This window comes from Fundulus heteroclitus, chromosome 12 (assembly GCF_011125445.2).
Source record: "Fundulus heteroclitus isolate FHET01 chromosome 12, MU-UCD_Fhet_4.1, whole genome shotgun sequence".
In the NCBI taxonomy this organism is placed as follows: domain Eukaryota; kingdom Metazoa; phylum Chordata; class Actinopteri; order Cyprinodontiformes; family Fundulidae; genus Fundulus; species Fundulus heteroclitus.
The window spans coordinates 1,322,843-1,338,019 of NC_046372.1; the positions used below are offsets into that span (position 1 = coordinate 1,322,843).

At 44.1% G+C, this 15,177-nt stretch overlaps 1 protein-coding gene across 1 annotated transcript; it reads left to right on the plus strand.

Moving 5' to 3' along the window:
* Positions 1 to 3,980: 3,980 nt before the first annotated feature.
* Positions 3,981 to 8,124, plus strand: LOC105926971 (neurofilament heavy). Its single transcript, XM_012863540.3, has 4 exons — positions 3,981 to 4,805; positions 5,692 to 5,891; positions 5,998 to 6,122; positions 6,218 to 8,124. Exons 1-4 carry the CDS (start codon positions 4,052 to 4,054, stop codon positions 7,434 to 7,436), a joined length of 2,298 nt encoding a protein of 765 aa, XP_012718994.2. The 5' UTR covers positions 3,981 to 4,051; the 3' UTR covers positions 7,437 to 8,124.
* Positions 8,125 to 15,177: the final 7,053 nt, after the last annotated feature.

Here is a 15,177-nt window from a genome sequence, read left to right on the forward strand (position 1 = left end):
CTTTTGGTTATGTCTCTACCAGCTTTTGCCCTCAGCTGACATTTTTACCCGTTCTTCTTTGCAAATTGGCACAAGCACAGTCAGGTTAAATGGAAAGTGTCTTAGATATAAATTTTTTCAGATTCAGGTTCTGACGTTATCTGGTTCATTCCAACACACACACACACACACACAAACTTCAGTGAAACTGCTGGAAAGCGAACCTCCACAGCAGTTTCAACTCTTTTACAGTCTCTACGGGTTCTCATTCGGGATTGCTTGTATTTAGTTCCAAAAAAAAGTAAAAAACAAAGCAACTGGACTTGTTTTCCGTAGTTGAAGACGTTTCGCTTCCTCTCCAGGAAGCTTTCTTAATTCAAAAAGTCTGGAGTAATGTGGAGTAACAAGCTAACATTACACAAGTAATGTGTAGTATTAAACAAGTAACATTACGGGAAACAAGTCCAGTTGCTTTGTTGCTTTGTTTTTTTTTTTTTTTACCTTTTTTTTGGAATGACCATGACCTGGATGACTGAGAAAATTCACCAGCAACTTGTATTTAGTTACACCCATCTTGCCAGCCTCTCTGTTAGGCTTCTCTCTGTCTGCTGAATAAAAGCATCCCCACAGCAATATGCTGCCATTACCATACTCACCATGCTTTCTTCCAGAAATCTGTTTGTTTTCCCCTTGCCACTCTTCCATAATGACCAGATTTGTGAACTGAACTGTTCGAGGCATGAATCCAGTCACATGCCACTATGACGTCCTAATACATCATTTCTGAATCCAGCCGACTCGGTTTAGTTCCTTTATTTATAAAAGACGGAGCCCCTGGAGAGAGACACGTCTCGTATGACCTTCAGCCACCTGAACATGTGAGTTGTTGGGGAAAGCAGATCAGGACTGTGTGATGCAATTATTATTTCACAGAATTTAAAGAAAACAGGTGGAAGGCATAAAATGTTTATATGTCCTATGCTGTCCAGACAGTCAGTGCTAAAACACACACACACACACACACACACACACACACACACACACACACACAGAGGAGGATGGTTGATGAGAAGAAATCTTAGATCTCAACAGATCAGTGCATTTACAATTCTCAGGACTCTGTCGAGGTGTGCTGTGTAAACTCGCTCACCCCCAGTTAATCGATAGTTGCTGTACATGCTCTTCAGGGTGAGCTCTGTCCTCAGAGCAGGCAGCTCTTCACATCAGCAGCTCCCATTTTGGGAGAATGCTGCGTCATTGTAGCACGAGGCCCACCCTGACATATGTACTGTAGAGGGGCTGCTAATTCTGCTGCTGATCATAGCCTACAGAGGTTTGCATGGCCGGAAAACGAGGCAGAGACGTGCAGAAATATACTAGCAATCATTAGGTCGTAGGAACATATTTTTAAGATAAGTTGGAAATGTAACTCTTGCTTGTATCAGTGTAGCGTGTGCAGAAAATGCCTTGCTAAAGTGTTCAGATACATTGCACTTTTTCACATTTTGCCACATAAGAAAGAGGAAATTCAGGGGATGTTTTGTGACGCATATAACATCTTCCCTGACGGCTTTTAAATCACTTCTTAAACCCATCTCTTCTCCTTGGCTTTTGGCACAATCTGGAACGTAATTTTTGGTTCAAATTAAGATTATTTTAATTGGTTTTTATGTGTTCATTTTATGTGTTTATTGTCTTTTTTATTATCCTTTGTGACTTGCTGTTATGTTTTATTGACTGTAACCGTTCAGCACTTTGGTGTTGTTTAAAGTGCTTTATAAATAACCTTGGCTTGGTTTGGTTTTCTACAGTCCAAGCAGGAGTTGAAGTAAGCGTGTGGTGTCCAGGTCAGACAGGTCCAAACTTTAACTCTTTGCCTCCGTGCAAAAGATAGAAGCCACTGAGTCAAAACCTAAAATCCCCCTCGGCACACCATCCCCTTCACCAATATGAAGCATGGTGGTGGTAGCATCATGCTGTGGGGATGCTTTGCTTTAGCAAAGAAGCTGGTAAGGATTAATAGGAAAATAGATGGAGCTTAATGCAGGACGATCTGCTAGAGGCTGCAAAACAACTGAGACCAGGGCGGAGTTTCACCTTCTACGAGGACAGCCCTAAACAGGCAGAGCTACAATGGAATGATTTAAACCCAAGTATTTTGAAATGGTCCAGAAGTCCAGCACTAAACCCAATATTTCACTTGATTTTAAAAACAAAAGTCCACAGAAGCTGTGCGTCCATGAGGTTTAGCTGTTTTGCAAAGAGCAAACATTTCCGTCTCCAGCTGTGCAAAGCTGTTGGACACATATCCCCTCGAAGACCTGAATGCATGTGGGATTACAGCAAAAGGCTGTTTACCAAGGTGTTGACTCAGCATGCTGCAACACAACATGCCAGGTCACTCTTGAAAAGGAGATTTTTAATCTTAATGTATAAATAAAGATTACGTACATACACACAATGCCCCTTATTTCAAATTTGTAATCGTGAAAGGAGTTGAAAACCATGAATAATGTTCCTTCTACTTCCCAGCAGTGTGCAACTTAGTGTTGATGTATCACCTAAAATCCAAATAACACACAAAGATGTTTGTGGTTTATACAGTAACAAAATAAAAGTTGATGAGATGTGAATAATTTACATTTACATCCTGCAGACTGCAAAGCCTCATTTTTTTTATCCTGCGGGCGGGATGAGCCAAGCTGCCAACCAAATAAAAAAACAACCACGGCGTATAAACATCCCTCATCCCTGATGCCCATCCATCTATTGTCTATGCCCACAGGGGTTGCAGTCACTGGGCCAGAGCTCACCTGTCCAGGTACACCCTGGACACGGACCACCAGTCCACTACAGGGCAACATACACAGCAGACAAAAAAAGTTAACCTAAGCGACACACGCACAGGGAGAACATGCAAACTCCATGCAGAAGGACCCCAGGACAGGACTTGAACCGACGACCATCTTGCTGTGGCTACCAACTGCACCATCGTCCAGCTCTCAGTTCCTAATATGTTTGCAAACGTGAATTTTTGAAATCTTATCATTGGGATGTCAGGAGTAAATCTTATTTGCAGGCTGTGTTTGATCCCCCCCCCCCCCCCCCCCCCCCGATAACTGCATTATGGTGTTACTGGATAATTGTGTAAATAAGCATATTGTGAGCATCGAGAGCCAAATTCCTCCTATGTGTGCACACGTATCCGGCAAATAAAGCTGACTCATGATTATGATTATTTTGGGGCGCCAAGAAAATGGGACACAAGCAGTGAAAAAGACAGAGGAGGGGGAAATTGGAAAAGAAAGGAGTTGAATTTTGCAGAGGAGTGATGAATGGGTTAGGCTCTGAGGAGGACAGTTTTCAGATTTTCTTTTAATTGTAAAAGGTTCTAAAAGATTTCCTTCTTTATTTCTCAATTTTACACTTCTTTGTGCTGTTCTATAAAAATCCTGATAAAATACATCGAGCTTGTGTGGTTGTAATGGGGGGAAAAAAGGCAAAAGCCTGAAGGGATGGGGATAGTTTTGCAAGCCGCTGCAGGAGTGGAAGTTGTCAATGGTCCAGCAGCAGCTGAGGTGATCCCCAGGAGGGATGATCTGCAAACTCACTGCAGCAGCAAGCGACGAAAAAAAAAAAAAAAAAAACATCAGCAGAACACACTGAACCTTCTCAGTTCACTGTCAAAATTGTTTTTTTTTCTCACATCTTTAAAATCCGCACATCAGTGTTTGAAGGCTTGTATGTTCATAACGTCATCTGCTAAATCATGTCTGTATTGTAACACAGAGGGGCAGGTGGGTCCTTTCTAAGATGCATGTTGCAGGATGTAAAGTTATTATCAAGCTTTGAAGTTTCAGCATCTCAGGTGCTCATCGTGAACAGGGTTGCGCGTAGGCTACTTCTGCGCAGCCGGTAGATTTTTTTTTTTTTCAGGGAGAGGAAAAGACGTCTCTCTCTCTCTAAAAAAAAAGACAGCGTGCTTGCGCTGACTGGCGTCTTTTCCCCTGCCTCCTATAAAAGCGCAGAGCTCTCCCTCCTTTGCAGTCAGTTCTCCTCCGGCCCGGCAAACATGAGTTACACGGTGGACCACCACTACATGGGCCCGAGCTCGTACCGCAAGGCTCGGACCGCATCCGCGTCCTCCAGCGGCTTCCACTCCCAGCAGCGCCGGCGTCCCGCCTACAGCCAGCCGTCCTCCATCGAAAGCCTGGAGACCTTCAACGGCGACATGACGCGCAGGAGCGAGAAGGAGATCCTGCAGGCTCTCAACGACCGATTCGCCGGCTACATCGACAAGGTGCGCAACCTGGAGATGCACAACCGCAACCTGGAGGCGGAAGCGGCGGCGCTGCGCCAGAGCCAGGCCGGGCGCATCTCCGTCGGGGAGCACTACGAGCGGGAGCTGAACGACCTCAGGGATCTCCTGCAGCAGCTGACCGGGGAGAAGACCCGCGCCGCCCTGGAGCACGAACACCTGGAGGAAGACATCCAGCAGCTGCAGGTCAGGCTGGAGGACGAGGCGCGCAACCGGGAGGAGCTGGAGGCTGCCGCCCGCGCCATGAAGAAGTACGTGGAGGAGTGCCGGCTGACGCGGCAGGAGCTGGACAAGAAGCTCCGCGCCCTGGAGGAGGAGGCGGCTTTCCTCAAGAAGAACCACGAGGAGGAGGTGGCGGAGCTCCTGGCGCAGATTCAGGGCGCACAGGTGAGCTTCGACCTGAGGGACACGCTCAAGGCGGACGTCACCAGCGCGCTGCGAGAGATCCGCTCCCAGCTGGACAGCCACGCGTCAAACAGCGCGGTGCAAGCAGAGGAGTGGTTCAAAGGTGATGCCGATCAGAGGGGAAAGTTGGTTAAAATTAATTCTGCTAAGTTTCTCTGCTCGATTCACTTTCACATACATTAACTTTGCATTGCTTAATAGCTACCGCTGACCTTTCTGGTTGGGACCCTTTTTGTAAGAAAACTAAAATATTATCGCACATCATTAGGATTTAAATGAAATGAAATGCGCTGCGGTTCCTTCAGTGGCTGCACCAACGCCGCATTATGATAGTTTTCTGTGAAAGCAAGGGCAGCTCTGCAGGTGTGAGGCAGCACACAGAGAGGAGACTAATTTGCACTCTGGCTGCATGCCTTTTTTATGCTGACGATGGATACAAAAAAGAAAACTCCTTTCCAAGGACATTGTGCATTGCATAGGAGGCAGCAGGACAAATTAACACCATGGTTTCTGCTTTTTTCCCCTAATTTGTGTGCTTTCTGCCACATGCAGATATGATAGATTGGCTTATTTTCCCCAGTGGGGGAAAAAAATTAAATACACACAGCGCCTATGACCTTTATGTTTTATTAGGGCTACAAATCTAACAACTACTCCAAAGAAATTGTGTTGCCCATATTCATGCTGATCTGAATATGTAAAAAAAAAAAAAAAAAAAAAAAAAAGAGCAAGCTGCGTGACCTCTGAGTCTAGCTGACTGCAGCGGAGGCTCCTTCCTGAGGGGGAGCAAGCTGAGTCAGACTGACTGAAAGATGGACAGTTTCAAGGTTATCCAGGCTCCCAGTGGAGAAGGAATGAACTGCCGAAACAGTCTCAAGATAAAAATAAATAAATAAATCTAATATCTGATATGCATGCAGATCAGTAATATGAAATTAAAGGGGCATCTGAATGTTAAGAATGTATGTTTTCCTTCGTATCCCCCGCAGTGCGCATGGAGCGCCTGTCCAACGCAGCTAGATCCAACCAGGATGCGATCCGTGGGAGCCAGGAGGAGATCGCGGAGTACCGCCGTCAGCTCCAGAGCCGCACCATCGAGCTGGAGACCCTCCGAGGAACCAAGGAGTCGCTGGAGAGGCAGCGGATGGAGAGCGAAGACAGACACCAGGATGATATCAACTCGCTCCAGGCAGGACCACCAGCAGAAATATGCACTCTCCCCCCCCCCATACACACATAAGCTCCCCATATCCTCTGATCGCTGAGCTGGAAGGTTCTGTGCTTTAATTTTGCAGGAGACCATCAATCATCTGGACAATGAGCTGAAAACAACCAAATGGGAGATGGCGAGCCAGCTGAGGGACTACCAGGAGCTCCTCAATGTGAAGATGGCTCTGGATATTGAGATTGCTGCTTACAGGTTTGTCAGGGTCAAAGTGTGCACATTTTTTAAATTTAATCATACAAAAATATATATATTTTAAATATTTTCACCATCTGTGGGGTTTGAAACAGGAAGCTGCTGGAGGGAGAGGAGAACCGTTTTGTGTGTGGTGGCACTCCGTACACCTACCTGGAGAGCAGGATCTCAGGCCACGTCAAGGTAAAGAGCGAGGAGATCTCCGATACGGTGATCGTGGAGGAGCAGACGGATGAGACGCAGGTGACGGAGGTGACGGAAGAGGCAGATGAGGAGGAGGAGGAGGAGGAAAAGAAAGAAGACGAAGAGGAGGAGGATGAAAAAGAAGGCGAGGAAACCAAAGAGGAGGAGGAGGAAGGTGAAGAGGGAGAGGAGGAAGAAGAGAAGGAGGAAGAAGGAAAGGAAGAAGAGGAGGTGAAGGGTGAGGAAGAAAAGGATGAGGAGGCGAAAGAAGAGAAAGAAGAAGAGGGTGAAGAAGAGAAAGCTAAATCTCCTGCTGTTAAATCACCTGAATCCAAATCACCTCAGAAATCTCCAGAATCCAAATCTCCAGAACCCAAATCTCCAGAATCCAAATCACCAGCAGCCAAGTCCCCCATGCCCAAGTCTCCTGCCAAGTCCCCTGCAGGAGACGAATCCAAATCCCCTCCTAGTAAATCCCCCGAACCCAAATCCCCTGCTCCCAAGACCCCCGAACCAAAATCTCCAGAAAAGGAGGCCGCTAAGCCGGTTGCTGCCAAAGACACCCCAAAGGAGGAGAAGAAGGAGAAGCCCCAGCCAGCCAAAGAGGAGCAGAAGGAGAAAGAGCAGCCTGCGAAGGAGGAGAAGAAGCAGGAGCCCAAGGAGAAAGAGCCAGAGAAGGCGGACAAACCCGATGCGAAGAAGGACGAGAAAGCCAAGGTAGAAACACCGAAACCCGAGACTCCCATCAAGACCGCTGAGGACAAACCTGCTCCAAAGCCCGAGCCCAAAGAGAGCGCTCCTCCTGCCAAAGAGGAGAAGCCCTCCGCTCCCAAACCGGAGAAACCAGAGCCTGAGGCGAAGCCTGAGAAAACTGAGAGCAAGGAGGAGAAGAGGCCTGACGAAAAGCCAGAGAAGACGGAAAGCAAGAAGGAGGAGAAGAAGCCTGACGAAAAGCCAGCGCCTAAGGTAGAAGCAGAGAAGACTGAAAGCAAGAAGGAGGAGAAGAAGCCAGAGGAGAAGAGTAAAGAGGAGAGTAAAGAGAAGAGTAAAGACGAAGCAAAGGCAGACAAACCTGAAAAGTCCTCCAGCACGGAGGAGAAGGAAACCAAGGAGGAGAAGGCCAAGAAGTAAGACTCAGCGCCGCGTTTCTACCTGTGGAGGAGAAGGAGATGCCAAAGAACGGAGTAGGAGGGAGGGAGGGAGGAGAAGGGTGGAGAGCAGGAGGAAGGAGCTGGGCGTCTACCAGCTGATAGGCAGGTAACAGTATGAAAGCAATATTGATTTCTGTAGCAAATAACCCCACTGCTCCCCAAGAATGGCCATTACCCCCCCCCCCCCCCCCCCACCCCTGAAGCTTCTGATGTATGACTGAACGCAGAACGCTCTAAACTCCTCATCTGAATGTGACACCTGCCCTTATACCGGATAATAAGTGCATTTAAACTGAATCCTGACGGGGCCGGCAGGACCCCGCTGTGCCCACACGCGCCTTCCCAGGGCAACAGATGTCAAAACTATGTCAAGCAGATGATTGTGAGCAACATTGAATATATATATATATATATATACATATATGTATGTATCACGTTTATTAAAGGAGGCAGAAATCTCTATATTGTATTTACAGATTATTAAGTCAAGGAAGACTTGAATTTTGCTCGTTTTGTGCACCTTAATGCTGCTTCTCCAGACAGGTGAACGGTGGCGTCTCACTCTTCCGGTCTGCAAATGCTAGGACAATGATGACTGTGCTATGTATAAACTGCTGAGGATATGCAATATGAAAACGTAAATAAACAAGGAAAAAAAAATACACAAATTTGTGCAGCATCGTTTTTCTTGTTCTGTTTTTAATTTAACTCTATGACAATTCAAAAAAAATGTGCAGCATGGCGTCTCTTGGTGGGGATTCATTAAAGGGTCAGGGGTGCTCGTGCGAGAGCGCTAAAAGGTATAGACCCTGGGAGTTTTACTGCACTGCATTGCGGATAAAGAGAGAAGGGGGAGCTGTGCCCGTCCTCGGCAGCCACCGCACCCTTCCTCACATCCAGCGGATCACGCTCGTGTATAAATCAGGAGCCCTGCCTTCACAGGGCATTGACTTTACTCAAAGCAGGGACACACGGAAGCAGCACCTTTATGTTCCGCTGTAGCATTATTGATCCCTTATTACCAGGCCTGGGGGGAGGATATAAAGCCCTGGTGTGTGGAAATATGTAAAAACAGAGGAAAACGTTCCAGCACCGGCTCGTTTCGATCAATAGGGATGAGTGTAATTGATTATGTGTGGCTATGTCGATTAAACGGGAGCCATTCGTCTTTCTTGGAGATTCTCTGCATTAGTGATGCAGAGCATGCAACTTCTTCCAGGGAGGAGAATGCTGCATGAGCAGGGTGTGGCTTCCGCTATATTCCAAAACCCAAACTTGAGTAAAATTGCACCACTGTCCCATTTAGCAAAAATAAATAAATAAATAAATGCATTTGTAGTTTTGATCCTCGCTTAGCCGGATTTCTTTTGCTGACTCTCTGAGGGTCAACTCTCTGGGAGGCTGCTCCTCGTTGCATCAAATGCTTGGCTAAAAGCTGCAGAGCACCGACTCTCAAAAAAAGAGCAAAGGAATTCCTCCTCATCCTCACCCTGCAGCTATCCTTTTCTCCACCTCTCTGTCTCCAGCCCCTCCCCATCAGAGCAGCGTGTTTCTGATGCTCCGCGCGCACTAAAAATAGATCCCGGCTCATCCACAGGACTGGGTCCTCACTGGCATCGTGCCGCCGTCCGTTTAACCCTTCCACGCCCTCACAGCCTGATGTCAGTGAGTGGATGATGGGTCAGGACGTCCTCCGGCTTGCTGCAGAAAAGACAGCAGCGTTCCTGTCTTCGGCCCCCCAAGAACGCACAGATAGAGGCCGGCGCTCGTCTCCACTCAGTGAGGCTGAAGACTACAGAACCAGAAAGAAAGCTGGGTGTCGTTATAGTGTCAGAACCAACTTGGACAGATCACATCAACTGTGTTACTAAATCAGCTTACTATTATCTGCTTACTCTGTGTTCCCAGGAGCAGACATGACCAAGGCGAAGCAGCATTTAGCAGCCATGCTTCTTACAAACGCCCTGAAACCCTGAGATGAGCAGAAAGTGGTGGCTCCTGAAGAAAGGACTGAAAACTTTTCACTGCAGCTCTTGATTAAAATAAATAAATAAATCACACTGTCTCAATCAAGAGTTGGGTTTTGAATTTAAGGCTCAGTTGGAATTTAAAGTAGCATTTTATAATGTGGATAATTTCAAGGACCTTTTAAAAAAGTGATTTTTTTTTAATCATTCATTTAATCTCCTGCCATTAAGGAACAGAATGATTTAAATAGACCTGCCCTCCCTGTGGCTGTGTTTTGTACACTAACTGACCGCATACAAAAGATAATGTACAAAAGTCCACTTTCTGCTGAGAACACTGGAATTTAATTACTTTGACAAATTATTTTGAGATTTTTTAGAAGGTAATGAAAAAAAAACTGTTGCCTCAACGAGGTTTAATGGTAACAGTGACTAGTGTAAAAATCCTCAGCTGTTCTTTAGGCTTTTATTTAAGTATAATTTAATTTAAATGAACTTAAACCACAGACTGTGATTTTATTTGAATGAATATCTAATAGCATTGAACACTTGATGTTATCACAGTGAAAGGTTTGCATAACTGCACCACAGCATCTTGCAAAAGTATGTGAATTCCTTAAACTTTTTGAAACATTACACCACACTAGTTTCTGTAAATCAGCCGATCTTCAGCATGTTCACACCATAGAGAGCAGCTCTCTGTCTATATCTATACTGTTCTTTACTTTTGTCTTAAAAAGTCCACGTTTTAGCACTTAAATACATTGTGTTATGTCATTGGGAGTCTCTAGGAATGTAGAGAAGTGGAATGTTTCTGTTCAGCTGCTGTGTAGATAACTTTATATTGCTTGGGGCATATTTTTTGCTGCTGTTTTCTGTTTTTTGAACAGTTACGTCACAGCATTTGCTGTGGGGCTGCTAAACATGGCCATGGACCTCCGGCTAACTAACTTTGTGAATCCGCCATTTTTATTATTCGCTGCGATTTTGTGGGCCAAGCTCAAGCGTGACGACGCCACGTGGACAAGTGAAAATGTTCCGTTATTGGGTGTGTGAACCCACACAATTCATTACACCGTCCCCTAGCGTACTACAAAAATGGCTGAACGGGGTGGAGCGGAACTACAACCTGGAGGAGGGCCGGGTGTAAAGTGCTTCCTTTGAATTTAAAGAGACGGCACCAAAACAAGCTGCTCTGAGACACACCTCATAACAGGGGTAAAAAGGCGAACGTGGGGGTTAATTAATGAGGAATTCAGACCAAAGCACTGTGGTTCCACTTTATACAGACCACAACCGAATGATTTCAATGTGAAAAAGAACAACTGTAAGGCTTCCTATGTCCCCTTTAAGACATTTTTCTTATTAAAAACACCTTTAGAATGTCCCTCACCCCAGAGCTCACACGCTCAGGTTGCTGATCAATGAATGTCATTCCTTCCTGCTATGGGCTCCAGGTAACTGAAAAGCACAATTAAGTCAAAGTTGTATGAGAAATAAGGACCTAAATGTAGATTTAAAGCTTACCATGCTTTGCTTTCAACTCCCTCCAATTATTCAAATTTCCACATTCCCAGACCTGTGGGAAGAGGAGGAGGAGTGGCAACCATCTTTCAGTCTGATTTATTAATTAGTCCCAGGCCAATTAATAACTACAGTTCTTTTGAACATTTAACGCTCAGTTTCCCTCATCCAAACTGCAAAGCAATAAAACCTCTTCTGTTTGTTGTTTTGTATCGTCCACCAGGCCCTTACACTAAGTTTTTGGATGAGTTGTCAGATTTCTTATCTGATTTGGTGTTAAATACTGATAAGGCTATTATAGTGGGTGATTTTAACATCCATGTTGACACAGAATGTGATAACCTTAGTGTAGCCTTTAAAACTATCCTAGATTCAATTGGTTTTGCTCAAAATGTGCATAAACCGACGTACTCTTGGCTCCATACTTTAGACCTTGTGCTGACATATGGCATTGATTGTGAAGAATTAACAGTATTTCCTCACAACCCTGTCCTATCTGATCATTTTTTAATAACATTTGAGTTTAATCTAACTGAGTTCTCCACCCCCAAAAGAGGGTTCCATTATAGTAGATCTTTATCGGATAATGCTGTATCAAAACTTAAAGAGTCTGTCCCCTTTTTAATATCCTCAGTATTGCAGAAATGCCCTGTAGATGGCAGCAATGTTGTTTCTTCCAATTCACAAATAGATGTCTTTGTAAACGGTATGACTTCGTCATTGCGTTCTGCATTAGACAATGTAGCTCCCTTGAAAAAGAAGGTGATTATTCACAGGAAGCTGGCTCCTTGGTTTAATTCAGAGCTGCGTTCCTTGAAGCACAATGTTAGGAAATTGGAGAGAAAATGGCGCTCTACACACCAAGAGGAATCCTACTTAATCTGGAAGAACAGTCTATTGTTGTATAACAAGACCCTTCGCAGAGTTAGAGCAGCATATTTTTCATCATTAATTGAGGAGAATAAGAATAATCCTAGATTTCTCTTCAGTACAGTTGCCAAACTTACCCAGAGCCACAGCTCTGTTGATCCATCCATTCCCTTAGCTCTTAGCAGTAATGATTTTATGGGATTCTTCATAAATAAAAATGATTCCATTAAAAATAAAATAATTGGCATCCTCCCAAACATGATTACCTCATCCTCAGTAAGTGAGGCAGCATTGGAGGAATCCTTAGAACCTGCGCAGTGTCTGAACTGTTTAAAAGCAGTAGAGCTTTCTGAGCTATCTAAAATTTTAGCTTCATCTAAACCTTCTACCTGTATGTTAGACCCAATCCCAACCAAGTTGTTTAAGGAGGTATTCCCTCTGATCAGTGGTCCTATTTTAGACATGATTAATCTATCCTTGGTAAATGGATATGTACCACAGGCTTTTAAAGTAGCTGTTATTAAACCTTTACTTAAGAAACCATCTCTTGATCAAGATGAGTTAGTAAATTACAGACCTATATCTAATCTTCTTTTCTTATCTAAAATTCTTGAGAAAGTAGTTGCTAATCAACTATGTGAACATTTACAAAGTAATGACCTACTTGAGGAGTTTCAGTGAGGCTTCAGAGCTCATCATAGCACTGAAACAGCTCTGGTGAAGGTCACCAATGATATTCTCATGGCCTCAGATAATGGACTTGTGTCTATACTTGTCCTGTTAGATCTCAGTGCTGCATTTGATACAGTTGATCACAATATTCTCCTACAAAGACTTGAGCATACTGTAGGGATTAAGGGAAAAGCATTAGGCTGGTTTAAATCTTATCTGTCGGACAGATTCCAGTTTGTTCATGTTAATAATAAATCTTCCTCAAACTCTAGGGTCACTTGTGGAGTACCACAGGGTTCAGTCCTTGGACCAATTCTATTTACTATATATATGCTTCCGATTGGCAAAATTATCAGACAGCATGGGATTAATTTCCACTGTTATGCTGATGACACTCAGCTATATTTATCCATAAATCCTGATGAATCCAATCAGTTACTTCGACTGCAGTCATGTCTTGATGACATCAAAAGCTGGATGACTTTAAATTTCCTGCATTTAAATTCTGACAAGACAGAAGTTGTAATCTTTGGGCCAGAGTCTTCAAAAAATAAAGTTCTTAATCAATCCCTTAATCTGGATGGTATTAACTTGGCCTCTGGTAATAAAGTTAAAAATCTTGGTGTTATTTTTGACCAAGACATGTCATTTAAATCCCATATTAAACAGGTTTCCAGAGTTTCCTTTTTTTCACCTCCGGAATATCGCCAAAATTAGAAACATTCTGTCCAGGAGTGATGCTGAAAAACTAGTCCATGCATTTGTTACTTCAAGGCTGGACTATTGTAATTCTTTACTATCAGGAAGTCCACAAAATGCAGTTCGAAGTCTTCAACTGATTCAAAATGCTGCGGCAAGAGTTCTGATGAAAATCAACAAGAGGGATCATATGTCTCCAATTTTAGCTTCCCTTCATTGGCTTCCTGTTAAATCAAGAATGGAATTTAAAATTCTCCTTCTAACGTATAAAGCCCTTAATAATCAAGCTCCATCATATATCAGAGCTCTGATTACCCTGTATGTTCCTAACAGAGCACTTCGCTCTCAGACTGCAGGTCTGCTGGTGGTTCCTAGAGTCTCTAAAAGTAGAATGGGAGGCAGATCCTTTAGCTATCAGGCTCCTCTCCTGTGGAACCAACTCCCAGTTTTGGTCCGTGAGGCAGACACCCTATCTATTTTTAAGACTAATGTTAAAACTTTCCTTTTTGACAAAGCTTATAGTTAGAGTGGCTCATACCCTGAGCTATCTCTATAGTTGTGCTGTGATAGGCCTAGGCTGCTGGAGGACATCAGGGTCTAATTTTCTCACTATGCTGAGTTCTACTGTTCTTCAGTCTACTGTTCTCCAGTTTTGCATTGTATTACATTGAAATGACTGTCGTCATTTCAGCTTTTAACTTTTTGCTCTCTCTCTTTTTCTTCATAGTAGGTACACCTGGTCTGGCGTTCTGTTAACTGTGACATCATCCAGAGAAGACGGCTCACCCGCTACTACCATCTAATGTAGAACAGATTACTAGATCAATGTGTGCTTCTGTGCTTTGTTGTTTCTCTTGTTGTGTCTCTGTTCTGTCTTCTGTAACCCCAGTCGGTCGAGGCAGATGACCGTTCATACTGAGCCCGGTTCTGCCGGAGGTTTTTCCTTCCCGTTAATGGGTGGTTTTTCTTCCCACTGTCGCTTCATGCTTGCTCAGTATGAGGGATTGCAGCAAAGCCATGTACAATGCAGATGACTCTTCCTGTGGCTATACGCTTCCCCAGGAGTGAATGCTGCTTGTCGGGACTTTGATGCAATCAACTGGTTTCCTTATATAGGACATTTTTGACCAATCTGTATAATCTGACCCAATCTGTATAATATGATTGAACTTGACTTTGTAAAGTGCCTTGAGATGACATGTTTCATGATTTGGCGCTATATAAATAAAATTGAATTGAATTAAACGAAATTTAGGCGCCCTGGAACTTTTTCACGTTTTGTTACATTACCACCAAAACCTTCAATGGATGTCATTGGTATTTTATGTACCAAAGTAATTACAAGCAACTAATCTGAAACGAGCAACAGAAAACCCTTCTGATCATCACATATCGTCAAATACACTAACAGTTAAACACAAGAGGAGAAGTTGTGTTTAAATTTAAGAGCCTGATGACCCATGAGTTAAAGTTGTTCTCAAGAGAGTGTGTCTTTAACGTCATGCGTCTGTTCAACAACAAAACTGAACCTTTCGACCCATATACAACGTGCTGTGTGTGGAGAAAAACTATATAAATCCCCCTGAAGAGATCTCCACTGTGAAACATGGTGGAGGTAACATTATGCAGTGGGGATGTTTTTCCTTAACAGGAACAGGGAAGGTAGTCAGTTTATTGTAAGATGGATGGTGGTAAATACATGGCTAACCTGGAAGAAAACCGGGTAAGAGGCTGCAGGAGGTTCACCTTCCAGCAGGACAACAACGCAAACCATTCAGCCAGAGATCAGAGCATGTTCACACATGAGAAAGACCCAGTAAAATCCCTGAACCCACCGAGAAGCTGTGGGAAGACTTGAAAACTGATGTCCAGCAGTGCGCGCCATCCATTCCGAGCTTCAGGTAGTGTTGCAAAGAATAATTGTTAAAAGATTTAGCCTCAGGCTGTGCAAGGAGAAAACATATACTCTACACACCTTATATGTATATG